Source organism: Coenobita brevimanus, chromosome 53, assembly GCF_032717465.1.
Source record: "Coenobita brevimanus isolate Jiangsu-jjx chromosome 53, ASM3271746v2, whole genome shotgun sequence".
Taxonomy (NCBI): Eukaryota; Metazoa; Arthropoda; class Malacostraca; order Decapoda; family Coenobitidae; genus Coenobita; species Coenobita brevimanus.
In genome coordinates this window covers 42,678,041-42,699,588 of record NC_137006.1, presented here as the reverse complement: position 1 = coordinate 42,699,588, position 21,548 = coordinate 42,678,041, and the positions used below count along the sequence as shown (strand labels likewise).

Here is a 21,548-nt window from a genome sequence, read left to right as displayed (position 1 = left end):
AAGGTGTGGTGGTGATGGGTGGGGGGTTGTTAGTGAATGGTGTGGTGATGGTGGTGGGGGCTGGTGTGGTAGTGGTGATGGTGGTGAGGATAGGTGTGGTGGTGATGGGTAGGGGGTTGTTAGGTGTGGTGATGGTGATGGTGATGGGGGTTGGTGCGGTAGTGGTGATGATGGTGTGGGAAGGTGTGGTGGTGATGGGTGGGGGGTTGTTAGTGAGTGGTGTGGTGATGGTGGCAGGGTTTGATGTGGTAGTGATGACGGTGGTGGTGGTGGTATTAGTGGTGAGGAGAGCTGTAGTAGTGGTGATGGTAAAAAGTGTGATGACGATGCAAGAAGCCACCTCAAAGGGTAATACTCACTCAAATATTCCTCTTCATTCACCAAAATCTTGCTCGGGTTAGAAAATGAAGAAGTGACCATTCGAGGCTGCAGTGGTGAGTCAGAAAATGGGTTTGGTGACTCTGCGTGAGATTTAGTTGAGTCAGGATCCATTTTCGTTGAGTCAGAGTGAATTTTTGCTGAGCTGTGGATGATCAGTGAGTCAGTGTGTGTCCTCAGTGAGTCAGAACGTATGTTAGTTGAGTCAGTTGGTTTCTTTGGTGACTTGTGTGCTGGTGGTGAGTCAGAGTGAGTTTCAGGTGAGTCAGGGTGAGTTTCAGGTGAGTCAGAATCAGGTGAGTCAGAGTGAGTGTCAGGTGAGTCAGTTTCAGGTGAGTCAGGGTGAGTTTCAGGTGAGTCAGAGTCAGTTTCAGGTGGGTCAGAGTCAGTTTCAGGTGAGTCAGAGTCAGTTTCAGGTGAGTCAGAGTCAGTTTCAGGTGAGTCAAAATTATTACCTGAGTTTTTCGTTTTCTGTGACGCGCTTCTCCTTCCGCTTTCGTTTTCTTTTACACCTGTCTTCCTTCGCGTGTCTAAGATTGTAAACATTGATTTTCTTTCTCCCAGCAATATACTGATACCTGGATGAGAGGTTAATGGGAGAGACTGCGTGATTGTGGTAGTTGTGGTAGTTGGTGGGATGGTGGTAGTTGGTTTGATGGTGGTGGTTGTGGTAGTTGGTGAGATGGTGGTTGTTGTGGTAGTTGGTGGAATGGTGGTAGTTGTGGTAGTTGGTGGGATGGTGGTAGTTGTGGTAGTTGGTGGGATGGTGGTAGTTGTGATAGCTGGTGGGATGGTGAATGTTGTGGTAGTTGGTGGGATGGTGGTAGTTGTGGTAGTTGGTGGGATGGTGGTAGTTGTTGTAGTTGGTGGGATGGTGGTAGTTGGTGGGATGGTGAATGTTGTGGTGGTTGGTGGGATGGTGGTAGTTGTGGTAGTTGGTGGGATGGTGGTAGTTGTGGTAGCTGGTGGGATGGTGGTGGTTGGTGGGATGGTGGTAGTTGGTGGGATGGTGGTAGTTGGTGGGATGGTGGTAGTTGTGGTAGTTGGTGGGATGGTGGTAGTTGGTGGGATGGTGGTAGTTGTGGTAGTTGGTGGGATGGTGGTAGTTGTGGTAACTGGTGGGATGGTGGTGGTTGGTGGAACGGTGGTAGTTGTGGTAGTTGGTGGGATGGTGGTAGTTGTGGTAGTTGGTGGGATGGTGGTAGTTGTCGCCGTGATAGTGGTTGTAACTGTGGTAGGGACTGTTGTACTGGTAGCTGTGGTAGGTGAGATAGTACTAGTAGTTGTGGTAGTTGTGATGGTGGTAGTTGCTGTGAGATGGATAGTTGTAAGTGGTGTGGTAGTGGTTGTGGTACTTACGGAGGTTGTGGTGGTGCTAGTTGGTATGGTTATGGTACTTACGGAGGTTGTGGTAGCGGTGGTTGGTATGGTTTTGGTAGTTACGGTAGCCTGGATGGTGGTTGAAGTGGTTGTAGTGGTTGGTATGGTTGTGGTAGTAATGTAAGCAGGAATAATGGTATTTGGTATTGCTGAACTAGTTGGTATGGTTGGAGTGGTTGTTGGGGAAGTGGTGGTTGGTAGGGATGTGGTAGGAATGGAGACTGGAATGGTAGATTTGGTTGTAGTAGTTGGTATGAATGTGGTAGGAGTGGAGACTGGAATGGTAGGGTTGGTTGTTGCGGTTGGTATGAATGTGGTAGGAATGGAGACTGGAATGGTAAGTGTGGTTGCAATGGTTGGTATGAATGTGGTAGGAATGGAGACTGGAATGGTAGGTTTGGTTGTTGTGGTTGGTATGAATGTGGTAGGAATGGAGACTGGAATGGTGGGTTTGGTTGTAGTGGTTGGTATGAATGTGGTAGGAATGGATACTGGAATGATAGGTTTGGTAGCAGTGTCTGGTGCGAATGTGGTAGGAACTGAGAATGGAGTGACTGTAATCGATTTAGCTTCTGTGGTAGGAGTAGATGTGGTAGCAATAGAGGCAGGAATTGTGGTAGTTTTGGTTGACTTGGTAGGACCTGAGGTAATTATATAAGTGAGAATAATGGTAGTTGGCTGAGGCGCGTTGGTTGTTGTGGTAGTAATGGTAGTTGGTATGGTAGGAGTGGTTATGGAAGTTGGAATGGTAGTGGTAGGGATGCTTGAGGTAGGAACAGGGATTGTAATGGTGGTAGTTGTTGGCTGGGCTGGGGTAAGTATGGGAGATGCAATGGTGGTAGTTGTGGTGGTTGGTGTGGTTGAGGTAGTGGTAGTTGTGGTGGTTGGTGTGGTTGAGGTGGTGGTAGTTGTTGGTCTGGTTGAAGTAGTTATGGGAGATGCAATGGTGGTAGTTGTGGTGATTGGTGTGGTTGAGGTAGTTGTGGTAGGTGGAGTTATGGTAGTTGGTAGGGTTGTGGTTAAATGAGTTAGTATGGTAGTAAAATTTGGTATGGCTGAGGTGGTACTGGAAGCTGGAATGATGGTAGCAATTGTGGTTGGTATGGTTAGGATGGTTCTGGTATCCGCTGGTATTACTGACGTGGTAGGGATGGTTGTGGCAGTTGGTATGGCTGGATAAATTGGTATGGGAGTAGAATCTGGTATGGATGAGGTTGGAATGGCAGGCAGAGAGGTGGAAGTTGGAGTTCCAGTGGCAGGGGTGTCGAAAGTGGGGTTGGTGGATCCGTAGACTTCTGCGCCAGGTTTCGAAGCCCCGAGAGGTTCCAGGGGCGTGGCTGGAGGTGCTTCGAGGCCCCGGAGGAAGGGAACCAGCAGGAGGGAGGGCAGCAGCAGGAGCAGGAGCAGAAGCAGAGACAAGCAGACGCAGAAGACGGCCTTGGTGGGAAATTCTTGGTTTCTGGAGTCAAATGAAAAGGAGTTTGGGTGAGTGAAAGGAATATGGTCTCTCTCTCTCTCTCTCTCTCTCTCACACACACACACACACACACACACACACACCACAAAAATCCTCCCTCACAGACCGAACTTACTTGCATTTGTCCATAGCGTCGAGTTTCTTTGATTCTTCTTCCTGACGTTGATCCATATTGCACCAGAATTACCCTCAGTCCCGTAAAATCCACTCTCAGCCGAATGAAATCGTCTGTGGTGAGCTGAAAGAGGATACTAGAGTTGTCCCGAGCATTAGGCGGTGAAAATATTAACTCCCTGACTCCCATGGCTCGCTAAAAGTTGAGTGAAATCGTCTGAGTTGTCCTGAGCATGAGGGGGTTAAGTAATATTTTGATTTTGACAGAGTTTGGGGAGATTGTGTGTGTTATGTTGACGTTTCCTTGGGTTGGGTTGATTGTGTGTGTGTGTGTGTGTGTGTGTGTGTGTGTGTGTGTGTGTGTGTGTGTGTGTGTGTGTGTGTGTGTGTGTGTGTGTGTGTGTGTGTGTGTGTGTGTGTGTGTGTGTGTGTGTGTGTACTTTCTTACCTAACTGGCCCTTCCTAATTGCATTTTTGACAGACAGACAGATAGACAGACAGACAGAGAGGCAGAAAGATAGATAGACAGACAGATAGACAGACAGACAGACAGATAAACAGACAGGCAGACAGATAGACAACTACAGAAACGACTTGTACCCAGTGGCGATGTGTCTAGGGTAAGATATTGGCTGAGGAGGTCAAGGAGGTCATGCTGTCTCGACCACACCTGACCTAAGACTGAGAGGCAGATGCTAGGTCACGGGGTCAATGGGTGGCTGGATTCCCCCCCCCTCTCTCTCTCTCTCTAATCCCGCCAGTAATACGCTAAAGACAGACTGCGGGCAATGTACTGTTTAAAGATGTATTACACTCCTTTTACAGACACTCACACAAATTGCTCTTTAGGTTAGGTTAGGTTAGGTTAGGTTTAATTCTCTGTTCTCAGGGATCCTACACTCATTTCACTCTAACTTGGCCCAGATTTTCACACACACACACACACACACACACACACACACACACACACACACACACACACACACACAATTTTGAGGTCGTCAGTGGGGTGGGGGGGCTAGACATATTTCCCAGCAGATATAAATAAATAAATAAATGAAAGAAATAAAATAAATTCTCACAGATCAATTCATCAAAAAACACACACACGTTTCCAAGAATTTTCACCATACATCCAAACATATTTCTGGGATGGGATGGAGGGATGGAGTGGAAAGGTATGTGAGAGAGGGGTGTGTGAGCTGGGAGCAGGGCAGTGACATGGCGGGGGACAGGGCGACATGGAGGCGATTTGTTTGTGGCTAACGGGATTTTAAGGCGTTTGGCAATAGATAGATGGACAGATATTTCTAGAGTGACCAGTGCTACCCCGGCCTCCCCTAGTCCTGCTACTATCTATCTATTGCCAGACGCCTTAATCCCGTAAGGGGTGGCCACAAACAAATCGCCTCCATGTCGCCTTGTCCCCCCTCCTGCTACGTCAGTGCTAAAACACTGCTTCTGCTCCACCTCCTTAGCATAGCCCCTCCTTAAGCCTCGTATTCTAGTGTTAATCTGCTTTTACATTTCAGCATTGAAGACCGAGAGATGGTAATTTTAGGCCAAGTTAAAATTAAAGGGGTATACGTAACATCGCAAAAGAAAACGTAAAAAAAAGAACTTAGACCAGAGGACGAACTACAGTATTTTATGTTCACATTTGTTATTCTCAGATTATTGTTTAATTTTAGAATGGTCTCTCATACTGAACAGGTAAATAAAGACTGTACTCGTATCTAACCCTCTGCCTCTTAAAATCTCTCCTATGCTCAGTAAAATCGTCCGAAAATGTCTATTCATCTATCTTTTGCCAGACGCCATAATCCCATAAGGGGTGGCCATTTGACTTTGAGTTATTTGTTTTAAGGGGAGAGGCACTAACGCTCCATCAACCCACTTGTTGACACGTAGGAACCACGTATGGCTTGGTTATATGATTACCACCCAGCGTTGTAAATGGTTTCTTGGCTTGCAGGAGACCTTTTGGCTTGTCACTCAATGTAGAGCCACCTGTAAAGGAAAGAAAAGCGATAAGAAGCGACAGGAAAGAAGGGAGAAATAGGAGGAGAGGAGGGCAGGCACCGAAAAAGAATGATAAAGGCTGAGGGAAAAGTAGGCAGCACCACATCAAGTGAGTGGATGATGGTCGCCACCACGTACCACCTTCCGAAAATAGAAAATATGAATAAAGAAGCCACCGCACTGAAAGCGGGGCCTAAAAACAATCGTCACGCCCTGGTCCCTCTTCTCATCCATCCACAGTGACATTTATCTCGGCCTTTCTCTGTATCATGGCGGCTTAGTCTCTTATCCTCACAGCTTTCAATAATAGACTTAACTCCTGATAATATATATTCTTTTTAGACTTCACTGCCTTCGTGGATTTTTTTTTTCTTCAGTGCTGTTTTTGCTATGGCCTAATTTAATGATGTTGTGGATGATTGTGTAGCTCGTTTTGCTACACATTTAGGGTATTTAGAAGAGGAGGAAGAAGAGGCAGAACCAGAAGAAGAAGATGAAAAAGAAGAAGAGGAAGAGGAAGAAGACGAAGAGGAACAAGCAGAAGAAGAGGAAAAGAAGAAACAGGAAGAAGCAGAAGAAGAAGAAAAAGAAGAAGAGGAAGAAGATGATGATGATGAAGAAGAAGAGGATGAAGAAGAACAAGAACAAACACAAGAAAAAACACAAGAAGAAGAAGAAGAGGAGGAGGAGAAAGAGGACCAATAATAATAATAATAATTGGAGGAGGAGGAGAAGAAGAAGAAGAGGAGGAGGAGGAGGAGGAGGAGGAGGAGGCGTGAGGGCAATGAAGGCGTTAATGCTATCAGATGTGGGTGTTTGTTTAAGGCGGGATTTCTGGGATGAACTGGGATCGGCGGTGTGGCTCTCAGCAGGGGAAAACACCTGGGCGAAGATTAGCGACAGGTGGGTAGGGCAGGGTAGGGTAGGGAATGGTAGGGTTGGGTAAGGTACGATGGGGCAGGGTTCGGTAATGGTGTGGTATGGTATGGTAGGGTGGGGTGCGGTAGGGTAGGGTAGGGTAGGGTGAGTGTAGGGTGCGGTAGGGTAAGGGTAGGGTAGGGTTCGGTAAGGCATGGTGTGGTATGGTATGGTAGGCTGGGTAGGGTAGGGTTGGGTAGGGCACGGTTAGGGTACGGTGCGGTAGGGCAGGGTAAGGTAGGGCACAGTAGGGTAGTGTAGGGTAGGGCAGGGTAGGGTAGATAGGCCAAGGAACTCAGGGTTACAACTTGGCAGGGTACAGGGTAAGGGAGGTAGTGTAGGGCAGGATAAAGCAGGGTAATATAGACCTAGACAAGGCAGGATAGGGTAGGGTAAGGCAGGGTAGGGCAAGGTAAGGAGGTGTGGTATAGGGTAGGGTAGGATAGGGCAGGGTAAGGAGGTGTAGTGTTGGGTGGGGTAAGGCAGGGCAGTGTAGGGCTGGGCAGGGTAAGATACAGTAGGGCAGGTATAGGTGTGGTGCAGGGTAGGGTTCGACAGGGCTAGGTAGGGCTAGGAAAGGGTGAGTAGGTCATGGTGATGCAGGGGTTTGTGTGTTCCGTTACTTCCCATGGCAATCAGTGTGCACATGTGGATAACACGTGTTGCACCGTCACGTACACACACACACACACACACACACACACACACAATTTTATCCTGCAATACACTGTGACTACTACTACTACTACTACTACTACTACTACTGCTACTACTACTACTACTACTGCTACTACTATTACTACTACCACTACAGTCATGAGCCACTGAACCGTATGATTTTTGTCAGTGGCCTAGGAGGTTTCGTTACACCTCTTCTTTACCGATTTATTTTGCTTACTATACTTCAGTCTTCTTTTGAATGCTTTTTGTATCTTTTTGAAGTGGATGCGGTTTGCATTAATAATATACAAGAGGATATTAAGGTGCAAGGCGTAGAATAAGTCGCTATGGAAAAGGTGTTAGGAAATCTTCAAAGCAGAGAGAGAGAGAGAGAGAGAAATCAGTCATCACAATTCGTCACAATTTCTCACGTCATGGGAACACACATATGACCCTCATGTGTGTGTGTGTGTGTGTGTGTGTGTGTGTGTGTGTGTGTGTGATGATGCAGGAGTCCTCAGGTATACAACACGTGTCCTCCACATGTCCACATTGATAACCATGGGAAGTGACGGAACACACGAACACCCACCTCATCATGACCTCTCCTAACCTCACATAACCCAGAATATTCTCTCCTAGCCTCACCTGACCCAACCTAACCCAATCCAGCCCAATCTAACCTTACCTGCCCCTATCCTAACTTCACCTAACCCAAGCCATTCTCTCCTAACCCAACCTAACCCAATCCAGCCCAATCTAACTTTTCTTGACCCTATCCTAACCTCACCTAACCCAAGCCATTCTCTCTTAACCCAACCTAACCCAATCCAGCCCAACATAAGCTTATCTAAACTGATTAATCCAAGCCTGTTCAAGTTAACCCACCCTAATCCAACTCAGCCTAACCTAACCTCTCCTAACTTGGTCTAACTTAGTCTAACTTAGCCAAACGTAACCTAATCCAACCTAACTTTCAGAAATCAAATAACACACTGAGGGAACCTGAAGAAGGACGCAAAAAACACAATCAATATCCTTGTTTAACTTTGATTTCTGGGTGCAAGAACGACAAAGATAGATAGATAGATAGTTAGACAGATAGATAGATAGATAGGCAGATAGATAGATAGATAGATAGGTAAAAGATGAAATAAAAACACAATCAATTTCCTAGTTTAACTGTGATTTGCGGGTGCAGGAATGACAAGATAGATAGATAGTTAGATAGACAGACAGATAGATAGATAGACGGATAGATAGTTAGATAGAGAGATAGATAAAAGACGAAATAAGGAAATATGGTGCTGGAGAGGAACGCCTTCATGTGGTGGCACTGATATAACCGGGCGGAGTAATTGCCTGGTCGTATAAAGGTCCCTCAACTACCTCCCCGTCCCCCGAAAGCAGGATGGTGGACTGCAGGAGAAGGGCAGATTAAGATTGAGAGAGAGAGAGAGAGAGAGAGAGAGAGAGAGAGAGAGAGAGAGAAAATCATATTAAACTATTTTCCTTTCATTTTTTAACTAGGCAGAGAAATTCGCCCTTTTACAGCTTATTTCCCTTAGCTCAGTGACAGAATAGGACAGTAGAAGAGCTCCTCGCCCTTTCCATGGCACTTCATCGTGACTAGCATCATCCTCTAGTGTTAATCTGTTGCTACAAATCAGCATTCAAGATGGAGACATGGCAGCTTGGCGCCAGTACCTCCTAGAAAAAGAAAAAAATCATAGCTACAAGAAGACCTCGATCGTAAAAATCTCTGAGTATCGCATCCCTGTCACGCCTAACCCTCTCATGGTCGGGAGGGGTCTAGTATGCTGTGGGATACTGCTAGAGTGGGTTATAGCAAATGATTATTACCACTATTCTCATTTTAATCTAACATGGCCTCACACTGCCACCTCTCTATCTTGAATACTGAGCTGTAGCAAGAGACTATAGCTTGAATATGGTGCTAGTCACGAAGAAGAGCAATGGAAAGGATGTAGAACCACAGTACTGTCTTAATCTCCCACTGAGCTACGTGCAGTAAGTTACAAAAGGTTGAAAAATCTATGCCTAGTTAGAAGCCCAATGAAATCGTGTGGAGGAAGTAGCGATACAGAAAAGTAGCCAACAAATTAGCAGTAGTTTAAATGTGAACCCAGTGGTCTGCAGGCTGAAGTTGCTCTCCTCCTCACAATCCTCCTTTAGGGAACAGGGTAGGAGTTAAGGGACGTTTGTATAACCGGGCAGTTGAGCTGGCCGGCCAAATTAGTGCCACCACGAGAAGGCGTCCCTCTCCAACCCCTCTATCCAGGTAAATCCAGGTAACGATGCACTAAATCAGCAATAGTATGACTTGATTACCTTGAACCAGCTTTGATATATGACAGAGTATCTAATTCTTAATATGAGACCTAGACATATATGAAGTGATAAATCTAATACTTAACCATAAATTCTTGGGTATGTATTCCTTTTTTTGGTACATGCTCTAGAAAAAAATATGTACAGTTGCCTCCATAAAGACCTGAACCCCTCTGAGTTGTGAATCAGTGTCTAGACCAATGGGTTCTTCACTGGCAGTACTCACAATAGGTCTGTTAAGGGCGCGAAAGAGCTGTCCTCAAAAGCAATTAATCATTTGGGAGTAGAGCATAAAGTGAGGCTGTATCTTTTATGTTTTTTGATGCGGTTGACTACCACAATGAATTTTACGTTCTGAGAGCTCATTGTAATATAATCTGCTGATATGATGGGCTATATACGCACTATGATGTAATTTAAAGTTGTGTGCATATTTCGTTTTGTGGTGTGCTATACTGAGCGATGAACAACACGAGCCATGCTGGAGTGTACAAGTGTGCGTTTGTTGCTGCTATGGGTGGAGTTAAGGCAGGGGGCGGGGGGGTGAAGCAGGTTGTCGTTGGTATTTAGGCGACAGGTGGATGAAGTAACAGAAGCGTTAAACTGTTGTCAGCTACTGTTAGTGGACATTTACCTGAAGGAAAAAGAAATGGAAGAACGTGAAGGAAAAGAGTGGAAAAACGTGAAGGAAAAAGAAGTGAAGGAGCATGAAGGAAAAGAAAGTGGAAGAATTCTCTCTTCTGTCAGTCATTGAAGACAAGTACACAAACTATAGATGTGTTCGATACGATAGCAGAGTTCGTCACAAAACGTCAGCTCAGTTCCACCATATTGGTTCGATATATACTGAGGGGACACCAACACTGATGGTCCACTGATTGCTCGTCAACCAGTCAGGGTTCGCTGCAGCTGTGAGAAATTCCTGCCGTGATGATCACTCACTGTTTTCTTCACTGGCACGCGCTTGAAGCAAGACCATTACCTCCAAACTCGAGGAAGATCTTGGATGTTTGTTTGAAAGTTGTGAACACGACTCGCGGTCGTATTTTGAATCACCGACTGTTTCTTTTGTTTCGCGAGGAAATGGGTCACGAACAGACTGCTTTTGTACCCCAGGGAAGTGAGATGGGATTTAAAAGTATATATATATATATATATATATATATACAGTATATCTCCTACTCATCATCATCATCATCATCATTTTCTTTTCATTACTCTGAATGACATCCACAAGACTGTCATCATCATGTTCTCATCAACAGTACAGTTATTGACACGATCATCATAACTACCACGAACGATAAAGAAACCCATGAGAGAATCCTCTGAACTCCTTCAGAGCTTGAATCAAAGAAACAATTAATTCCAAACCATGAAAACAACATAAAAACAAAGACAGGAATTAGTTAAATTTGGGTATAATAGAATTCATTTTTATTCAGGTCTTGGTGAATATCAGTCGTCTACAGTACAGTGTTTGTTATCCAGGTGATGGCTGGCAGTTGTTGATGTTATTTTTTAGACGACTACGATGAATTCTGAAAGCTTGTGGGTGACTGGATGCTGGAAATGTGTCCTGGCACGCCATTGGCTGTATGGAGTGATGGCGGCGTGACGTCACTTGTTTACAACTTGGACTGAAAAAGAGAACGAGGTTAAGCCGTTTACTACAATGATGGATTTTTTTTCTTTTTGTATTATTGGTATCTCCAGGCGTTTTTCTATAATTCACGAAACACTTTTAAGCTTGAGGGTTAGCTACAGCATTCATTAACCTTCTCACTACAACACGGTGCTGTCCTAAGCTAAATAAACCCGTCTGAGAGCAGCAAGAATTAAATTACCATGACTTCCTGTGCTGAACGGGTCAGTGGTGGTCATTATATCTGTTTTAAATTGTTGGAATGATTAAGATTTCTGTCTGAGGCCTCACACAACATTATTTACTTCTTCAGCCTGTCCAATACACATGTATGCAATGTTTATCATCTCTAGAATACTAATATATTCACCCTCTAAGCACCTTATACTTGGAACACAACAACATGCATCTTATACATAAAATACTACAACATGCATATTATATCGAAACCACCATAATCCACGTCTATATCTGGAATACCACAACATGCATCTTATATCTGAAACACCACAACATGCGTCTTATACCTGGAATACCACAACATGCATCGTATATCTAAAATACCGCAACATGCATCTTATATCTGAAATACCACAACATGCGTCTTATACCTGGAATATCACAACATGCGTCTTGTACCCCGAAACACAACTTACATTAGCGTGGATGGCCAGAATGCCGTCATCCTCGCTGGTTAAGATCTCAATGTAGGCTGTGCCATCTGATCCCACAGTGACAGTCTTGCCAGTGCAGGACCCGTCACTCTTAGACCCGGAAATAACGTCGCAGTAGGTGCCCTCAGCCAGGCATGTCTAAGGAGAGGAGGAGATCGTCATTAATGTATTTAATTTTAATGGCACCATCATTATCATTAGGGTAATTATGTTCGTGATGGGAAGTTTTAGAGAAAACTTAATTGGAGCACGAGAGAGAGAGAGAGAGCGCTCACCTGCAGTGTCTGTGTCAGATCATATCCGTCATTGTTGATGGCAACAAAGCCCCTGTCACCACGGCAAAAGGAGATCTGGTTGTTGTCGTTGTCCCACCAGTCGTTCGCGTCGGTGCCTATGGGTTACGTTAGGTTAGGATGGGGTAGGGTAGGTTAGGCTGTGTTAGATTAGGCAAGGTTAGGTTTGATTAAGTTACACCCCTCCCTATGATATTTGAACACCTCTGGCCGGAGGAAGCAATGCATCAATATGCACGGTTCAAATCCTAGAAATGGCCAGAGATTTTTCCGTCTATAAAACGTTTCCAGGAGCTTAAGGTGGCCTCCCTTGGTTTCCTGTCTTGAACTCTCTGAACTATGGCAGCCTACCCTCGGATTCCCTCAGGCTGTGGGCCCATCGATGTCATTAAGAGATAATTTGGAACTGGAATTATTTTACCCTTTTACAGTAGATTAGGTTAGACTAGATTAAAATGAAGCCACACAGATTGATTATATTACATTTGTTAGATTTAGTAAGGCTGGCAAGACTAAAGTTAAGTTAGCTTGACTTAGATTAGTTAAGATAATGTTTGTGGGTACGATTATACGAGTGCATGAGGAAGTCTAATAATCATTCACCTACCATGGGCAACATTGCGGAACTCCACCATGTTGTAGATCTGCCTCCACCTGTGCTCACAGACCCAACCGTTGCCACAGGTGTCGTCTGTATTGATGGATGGGCCAACAATGTTCTCGCTGCTGTCCATGGGGGGTCCGATCCAGTCGTTCTGATCTTGACCATCCACCCAGTTTTGGTCCCAGTAGTAGGAGGACATGATGCGGGTGTAGCCGTAGGGCCATCCCAGCATGAAGCCGACAGCCATCTGGGAACAGGCACAGGGCAAGTTAGGTTGGGCTAGATTAGGTTAAGTTTGGTGTGATGGGAATAGGTTATGTTGGCTGAGGTCAGGGTAGGTTAGAATGAGGCTTAGTTAGGTTGGGTTAGTGGGAGTATTTATGAGCCACAGCAAAATGAAAGCACTGACTATCCGAGGATGGGCACAGGTTTGGTTAGATTAAGTCAGTTTAAATTGGGAGAGGTTAGGTTAGGCTGGCTTAAAACAAGGAAAGATTGGGCTAGGTTAGTTTAGACGAGGATAGGTTAGGTTAAGCTCTCTCACTGCAGACAAAGGTACTACAGTCAGAGCAGAACATGACAGAGTCCGGAGATATGGTAGAGTTTGTGTTGAGAATCACCCTTTCCAGCCATTTATGACAGGGAGGCCAACAGAACTCACTGTAAACTTCCCAAATTGCTTAACTAACGGCTCCATTGATGCCCGTTAGCATGTCTGGTATGTAGTGGTGGTGATGGCAAAGACTGATGACTCAGAACAGATAAGCACCAGCCATATTGTACTCCTGCGTCGCCGTGTACTGGCTAAGTGCCCTAAATACTGGTTTAATTTCTTTTTTCTGGCTGAGTTGGAGTTATTCTGAGTAGAGTGAGTGCTTAAGAAGTACCAGGTAATCCTCGAAGCTGAAAGGAGAGGGTATGGTTTTGTCGGTATAGGTATAAAGTGTTAGTGGGCCCTCAGATGCCCCACAGAACCCCACCTTGTACCACTTGGATGTGCGGAAGGTGAGGATCATGTCTCCACCAGCACCGTGGCCTCGCTGGTTGTCGTGGTTGTCGATGAACGCCAGGGCACTACTGCGGTCCAGCATTCCCCATTCCTCGCCGAAGTTGTACAGCCATTTAAGTTGGTTGTTGCCGCGGAAGGCCTCGCCTAGGAATGTGCCATATTTGAACTCCGTCACTCGCCCGATGCCCACATACTCCTCACTAGTTACTGCCTCGCCACCTGTACAGGAGACATTAGGTTACGTTACGTTTAGCTGGGGCAGAATGAGTGGTGAAAGGTCAGGAAAGATCAGGTGAGAGGAGAATATTAAGACGAGGTTAGGTTAGGGGAGGGCAGTGCATGTCAATGTTGAAAATATTAGCCTGATATGTTAAGCGGATGTTTGGTCAAGAATTACAGCAGATGGTATGTGTTAAGTGTGCCCCAGCTAGATTCAACTCTTGAGCCTGCTGATTAGTGCAAATATTACCATGCACTGATCTACGGCCAACCGCTACAAGACGCGCGGTCTTTTAGATCACCTGTCCTTATTCTTATGTATGTTAAAAGATATGTTTTTTTTTTTTAAGACAGGCTTTCTCATCTGGGTGTTTTACAAGGATGTCCTGCAGCTGTTCAGTAGTCAAGCACATCACAGATGGAATTAGTGAAAAAGACACAACTACAGAACAATGGCTGCCACTTAGCAATCACTTGGATGACGCAGACGCAGGAGCAGTCAGTTTGGGTAAGTTAGTTAGATGTGTGTGTGTGTGTGTGTGTTTGGTTTGCTTAGGCTAGGTTAGGCCTGTGAAGGAGAGGCATACAGTAAAAACAGCTGCTTCCTACCGAGATCGATGACCTCCTGGAAAATGAAGGCACGGGAGCCAGAGGGGAAGTAGTCGGTGTTGAGGTCGTTCAGGCCGTCGAAGATAATCTGAAAGGGATACACATGAGGAAGGGTGGCCCTGGAGTGTTCATGATAATCTGATGAAGAGTCAGTGTAAAAGAAAATTGTTCCTGCATCTATTCCCTAAAACTGAATATCACATGAGAAAGGGAGCTTGAACTGCTGGAGTCTTTTTGCTCCAGTTTACTGATTTTCATATATACTGTTTGCGCTTTCACTTCTTCCATTCCTCTACCTCTTTTTTTTTTTTTCCAAATGCACAAACGTCCCCCACCTCCCTTCCATTTTCCAAAAGGAGGATGGTGGACTCCAGAAGGGCAAAATCAGCCTGCAGTCGACTGGGATCGCTTCCAGATGAGCCTGAGGTTACAGCTACCACTACTAACACATCTAAGACTCGTCTTCCTCTTCCCTTCATGCTAATCTAGCTTCAGTTAACCTACCGTAACCTAATAGCCTAACCTAATCTAAGCCAACACCCACTTTCATGGACCACATGTGCCTGGAAGCGTCCCCACGGAAGCTGGCTCTATTAATGTCAGTCAGACATGTGATGTAATTGGTATAACGTTACCTGCTCTAGTCTAACCAGTTTAACCTAATGTAACCTAGCCCAGCACCCACCTGCAGGTCGCCAGGCCACATGTGCTTGGAGGCGTCCACACGGAAGCCAGCCACCCCGATGTCAATCAGGTAGTTGAAGTAGTCAGTGACCATGCTCCTCACGTAATCGGTGCCCTGGTTGAGGTCGTTCAAACCCGACAGCTTGCAGTTGCGCACCTGAACCATAGATCCGAAATTAGTCCAGTGATATTTTGAGTTTGGGCAGATGAGCTGAGTTGGCCGGGTGATTTGAGTTTGAACCAATTATTTGAGTTTGGGTGTGTGAGTTTTCTTTGGGCGAGAGAGTTGAGCTGAGCCGAGTTATTTGAGTTTCATCCAGTGAACTGAGTTGGAGTAAGGGATTCGATCTGGGCCTAGTGATCTAAGGTGGCCAAGTAATTTGAATTTAATGAGCATTATTTTCGTTTGGTACCGTGATTTCATTTTGGTTGAGCTGAGTCTGAGCGAGTGATTTCAATCCACTATTTTACTGGCGTACTTAGACTGGGACATATAGATTCCTTGAATAATAATAAATTAATAATGCTAGTGCATGTCTATCAACACAATTTCTGTATCAGTTTTGTTCTTAAACTGAATTGCTAAGATATGACATACATTTACTGACTATCTGTGTTCTGTGTGAGAAATTATCGTTGTTTTTATGTAACAGAGTAACATCTGTTTAAACATGTGTAGCCACAGAACAGCTGTTAATCAGATAATGTGCCATATGTGGCAGTTAAGTTCATTTTTGGCGGAGATCTATTTCAGTTACAAATTTAAGGCAAGAGGAGTCACAATGCGGACAGAGATGTGTTGAAACTACTGTAATTCCTTTTTATAGGTTATGAAAAGAATTTGTAGCTGCCGATCAGAGAAAACCACCTTCAGAAAACTTTATACGTGCATGGTACTGGCAGTTTACGAAAACATGGAGGGTAAAATACGAGCAAAGATGCAGGCCGTCCACACGTTATTTGACGAAGATGATGAAAGTATCTGATGCATATTTGTCTGCTGTCCACGCAAGTCAGCATGAACTGTAGCACACCAACTTCAACCGCCTCAGTCAAATGTGCACTACTCTTTGCATTGTGCTTCTCTTTTGGCATCACTGCAACCGAGAGACACATCTGCCACAGGTAAGCGTGAGTGTTGGTACATGACACGTGCAGTGATTGAGGACTGTTGGGGAAGTACGTGAAATTCAGATACTACTTATTTTATCCATTTAAATAAAAACAATTCCTTCCCACACAAATGAAAAATAAAAAATCAATGTAGGTCGTTTGGTATAATTTCCTCTTTAAGACTGAAGCGGCACAGATCATCTATGTAAACCCTTTTTTTTTGCAATATAATCAAAGCAGGTGTTGCAAAGGGCATCAAGAAGAGGCCCAAAACTGGCTGAAACTGCTACCTCCTTGCAATAAACTCATTTTCCACATTCTTGAACCATCCCCTCACCTGATTGGCGTCACTGTAGTCCTCAATCTCGCCTGAGCCTGTGTTGCAGTTGGCGTCGTTGAAGTCGAAGGCAGAGTACGGGACCGCAGGGTAAGACTGAGCTCCGGCGTCAAAAGAGGATCCGCCTGTTGCCCCGGTCCCACTTGCCCAATATCCGCTCATGTGGTTGATTACAGCGTCGGCATAGATCCTGGACAGAAGATGCGTTGAGAAAGAGAGAGAAAGAGAGAGAGTGTGAGAGAGAGGGGGAGGGGGTATACTGTAACTTTACTAACCTTAACTGAGATAACCTAACACTAAGAATTAATACTTATTCTTTGTTAGGGCTAAGTTAGATTAAGTCTGGATTCATCTAGGCTATGTTAGGTTTGGCTATAGGTAAGGTTAGGCTGGGTTGATCTAGTTTTGTTTGGTATGTCAGGGTTAGGCTAGGTTAGGACTTAGGTTAGTATATGTTAGGATAGCTTAATACGCTTTGGTCTTTTGGGGTGGGGTTAAGTTGGATTAGGTTTTGGTGGGGTTAAGTTAAATTAGGGTGGGGTTAGGTTAGGTTAGGGTCACATTAAGTTAGGTTAAGATGGGTTAGATTAGGTTAGGGTTGGGTATTTTATGTTATGTTTCCTACCGGTTAATTTAGTATGATCTTTCAGGGATGGTTAAGTTACAGTAGGTTGGCTTGGGATGGATTATATGTTGTTAGATTAGATTAAGATGTGTTCATTAAAATCACCTCACCTGACCACGACAGCATTGCATCGTGACACATTAAATGACCTCACCTGACCCCGACAGCATTGCACCGCGACACCATATCCCTGAAGGCAGAGTCATCGCCGGAACGAGTGGCGAGGTTGTAGGACACTGGCTGGTAACGTTCCCACCAGGGCCTCGTCACCTCACCCTGGTACACCACTACGTTTTCGTTGGGGGGCGACACCTGTAGCGACACAGGTACAAGGTGGGTCATGAACACTCCCCTTCCACTCCGCCGGCTCAGTCACCGTTATCATTGTCTGTCATGCATCCTCTGTTCACTTCCTACTGCCACTGCCTCACCTATGCCCACCTCAGCAGACTGAGCCGTACTACATGTGAGATACCACCAGGTGAGTCTCTAGTCGAGCGCTATGTACCTATTGTATTTTCACACCTCGTTGTTTTTCCATCAGATTTGAGCTAATTAGACCCTCAACACATCCCTCACACCTGTTGTACCTTCCACCTCACCCTACGTGAAGTCATGAGTAAAAGTTCGCTGACATTTCTCTCCCAGCATTTTGTCCTATTTCCATATTCCTCATTCCTCCTCAAACGAAAGGCAGCATCCTTCCTTCTCATACTCTTTTGTCATGTACTTCATATTTCTGCATCTTCTCCCTCATCCTCCATCTTTTCCCACTATTATTTGGGGTCAGTGTGATTGGCCAGTCTTCGCCATACAGCTCAGTCCTCTGCCATTTTAGTTTTGACCCGTGTTACGATCGGATCCCATTCTTGACGCCAACCCTCCCACATTTATCCGGGCTTGGGACAGGCATCACGTTGGGCTGCCTTACCCTCCCTGTGGCTGGGGGGGAGTGCTTTTATTCTGACTGTTGCTCGTAGCCTCCTTCTAGTATGGCCCAAGTTGGTCGAAACCCGCTCGCCACTGTAAGGTAGCAAGCACGGTCATTTCCATCACTTTCCCGGCTGGGTCTGAAAAGGGTCTAGGATGATGTAGGGGATGCGTTGGCCTAGCAGACCTCCTCCGTGCCCTCCTCGCCCCTACACTCGAAAGACCACCACCATCTCTTCCGCCTGGGGTTCTGGCTGAAGAGGGTCTCAGGAGAGGTGGAAGTTGCTTCATATGACTATCGCATAAGAATAGCCCAAGCAACATCTTCCACTGATCACAGCCATCAGTGTTGAGTCAGCGAACTTTTACTTGCAAACTAAACTTTGCACAACACTTTACATCTTACCTGGCATACCTCTACACCTGCACCTATTCAGCACCTGCCATACCTCCGCACCTGTTATATTAACCTTTGCCTCGCCTGCCTAACTGACGTGCTATATTCATCAGACCCTACCGAAAGCTTCCTTATCAGCAATCTTCAAGGTGGTTTGAATGGCTGTAACGTAATGCCATCCTCGTAGGCCAAAAAGCACCTTACGATTATATGATTCTGTATGAGTTTCGTTTATTTCTGACTATAACGTAGAACGAAATTATTCCTCGTAAGCACAACACCAACAAGTGGACGCCCTTCTTATCAGTTTATTATTGTTATTATTCTCTGTATGTTATTTACGCAATGTATGTGGAATATAGAAAGAGGGAACTATCATTAGAAGAAGGCATAAAGGAGTACTAGGTAAATAAATCGCTAAGGATAAGGTGTTACTGTTCCTCCTGTGTCACCTGTAATTATCGCGACTCACCTGAACGCCGGCAAATCCCTTCGGTCCCAGGAAACGCTCACATTCGCTGGCGATGTCTGCCCAAGGCCACTCGAAGAGGTGAACGATTACCTACGGGAGCAACCATCATCATCATCATCATCATCATCATCATCATCATCATCATCATCATCATTATTTTCCACTAAGGTATTTTCGTATTTCTATCTTTCCCATCAACATCGTTATATGTATATCATCATTATCATTATCATCAGCAGCAGCCAGCAGCCGTAGGAAGTCCCACATGGTTTTATAATTGGTACCATGACCTTTGACCTCGAGTGACCTTGGAAAGTCAAACTCAAGGTCACGGATAATCAGGGGCTATAACTCGAAACTTATTGCAGACGGATATTTACCATTATCAACATATAGGAATTCCCATATAGGCTTTTAATTGGTACCATGACCTATGACCTTGAGTGACCTTGAAAGGCCAAACTCAAGGTCACGGATATTGAGAGGACTGTAACTGGAAACTACTTGAAGATACGGATATTTACTATTATCATTATATAGGAAATCTCATATGGGCTTTCATTTGGCACCATGACCTTTGACCTTGAGTGACCTTGAAAAGTCAAACGCAAGGTCTCGGATTTTCAGGAGGCCATAACTTGAAAATGGTTGAAAATAAAATAACTGCTGTCGGGCGAGGTTTGTTGTGCCTGGTACCACTTATTGTATTTATTTATCTGTTTATTTATTTATTTATTGAACCACTTGTTTTATTTATTTATTTATTTATTTATTTATTTATTGAACCACTTGTTTTATTTATTTATTTATTTATTTATGGCACCACTTGTGTTATTTATTTATTTATTTATTTATTTATGGAACCACTTGTTATTTATTTATTTATTTATTTATTTATGTATTTATTTATGGAACCACTTGTGTTATTATTTATTTATTTATTTATTTATTTATTTATGGCACCACTTGTTATTTATTTATTTATTTATTTATTTATGGAACCACTTGCTTTATTTATTTATTTATTTATTTGTCTTTCAGAGTTAGAGAACTCTTTTTGGAGAACTGAGGACTTTGAAAAACGAAAAAATATCAGCCATTACATTTAAGAATTTACAGCCATACTCTCTGACCTGGAAGACTTAACTGAATCCGAGAGACTGAAAGGAAGGACTAACTTGACCGAAGGACCAACTTGACTGAAGGAATATCTTGATTGAAGGACTAACTTGACTGAAGGAATATCTTGACTGAAGGACCAACTTGACTGAAGGAATATCTTGATTGAAGGACTAACTTGACTGAAGGAATATCTTGATTGAAGGACTAACTTGACTGAAGGAATATCTTGATTGAAGGACTAACTTGACTGAAGGAATATCTTGATTGAAGGACTAACTTGACTGAAGGAATATCTTGACTGAAGGACTAACTTGACTGATGGAATATCTTGATTGAAGGACTAACTTGAGTGAAGGACTAACTTGACTGAAGGACTAACTTGACTGATAATAATACCTGACATAACTCACCTGTCCATTATCACACTAATAATTAATAACTCACCTGTCCATTATTACACTAATACTCTATGTATCTACAGGCCGACACCCTAATTCCGCAAAGGGTGGCCGCAGACAAGACGCCTCCAAGTCGCTCTGTCACCCACCACTTGACTACCCTCCCCCCAGCTCACTCCCCCCTCCCTCACATACCTCTCAGCTCCATCCCTCCACCTCATCCTCGGTCTCCCCCTCACACTAATAATACCTGTAATAACTCACCTGTCCATTATCACACTAATAATACCTGTAATAACTCACCTGTCCATTATCACACTAGTAATACCTGTAATAACTCACCTGTCCATTATCACACTAGTAATACCTGTAATAACTCACCTGTCCATTATCGCTGTTAGCCTCCCACTGAGCCCTCGACGCCACAGCCAAAGCCAGCAGGAGTAGTGCCCGCATGCCACCCATCCTGGCACACATAGTAGTAGTAGTAGTAGTAGTAGTAGTAGTAGTAGTAGTAGTAGTAGTAGTAGTAGCAGTAGTAGCAGTAGTAGTAGCAGTAGTAGTATTTATCATTATTATTATTATTATTATTATTATTATTATTATTATTATTGTTATTATTTTTATTATTATTATGAGGAAATATTAAGGGACAGCCAAGGGTTTAATCTATTCTCCCTTCCTATCCCCCAAAAGGAGAATGGTGGACTACAGGATTATTATTATTATTATTATTATTATTATTATTATTATTATTATTATTATTATTGTTATTATTATTATTATTATTATTATTATTATTTTTATTATTATTATTATTATTAATATTGTTATTATTATTAATATTATTGTTATTATTATTATTATTATTATTATTATTATTATTATTAATATTATTATTATTATTATTATTATTATTATTATTATTATTATTATTATGAAAGGTAAAGGGACAGCCATGGGTTTAATCTATTCTCCCTCCCTATCCCCAAAAGGAGGATGGCGGTCTGCAGGAGGAGGGCAATTTAAGCCTGTAGGGCACTGGGTTCAATTTTCACATGAACCTGGATCCACAACAACAACAGGTGGTAATCTTCACAAGGATCCAATTCTTCT

The 21,548-nt window shown here is 43.9% G+C and overlaps 2 protein-coding genes across 2 annotated transcripts in view; both read right to left on the bottom strand.

Annotated features, from left to right (window-relative positions):
* LOC145400813 (uncharacterized) overlaps window positions 1-3,406 on the bottom strand; it is a 60,486-nt gene extending 57,080 nt beyond the window's left edge. Inside the window, exons 1-2 of the mRNA XM_080273249.1 lie at window positions 3,351-3,406; window positions 2,900-3,217 (exon numbers count right to left, since the gene is read on the bottom strand). Coding sequence (XP_080129375.1) covers window positions 2,900-3,217; window positions 3,351-3,406 — 374 coding nt within the window. The remainder of the gene's footprint in view (window positions 1-2,899; window positions 3,218-3,350) is intronic.
* An 8,145-nt stretch (window positions 3,407-11,551) lies between these two features.
* On the bottom strand, window positions 11,552-20,888 carry LOC145400812 (alpha-amylase 1-like). Its single transcript, XM_080273248.1, has 10 exons — window positions 20,814-20,888; window positions 18,913-19,002; window positions 17,268-17,425; window positions 16,489-16,678; window positions 15,040-15,195; window positions 14,355-14,442; window positions 13,498-13,745; window positions 12,521-12,764; window positions 11,896-12,011; window positions 11,552-11,758 (listed from the first exon to the last, which is right to left on the bottom strand). Exons 1-10 carry the CDS (start codon window positions 20,886-20,888, stop codon window positions 11,552-11,554), a joined length of 1,572 nt encoding a protein of 523 aa, XP_080129374.1.
* Window positions 20,889-21,548: the final 660 nt, after the last annotated feature.

Excerpts from the sequence above, each read along its gene's own strand:
- LOC145400812 (XM_080273248.1), bottom strand. The coding sequence starts at position 20,888 with ATGCGGGCACTACTCCTGCTGGCTTTGGCTGTGGCGTCGAGGGCTCAG. Across the intron at positions 16,679-17,267 it reads TGCAATGCTGTCGGGGTCAG|GATCTATGCCGACGCTGTAA; the intron begins GTGAGGTCATTT and ends TCTTCTGTCCAG. Across the intron at positions 11,759-11,895 it reads ATCTGACACAGACACTGCAG|ACATGCCTGGCTGAGGGCAC; the intron begins GTGAGCGCTCTC and ends TCCTCTCCTTAG.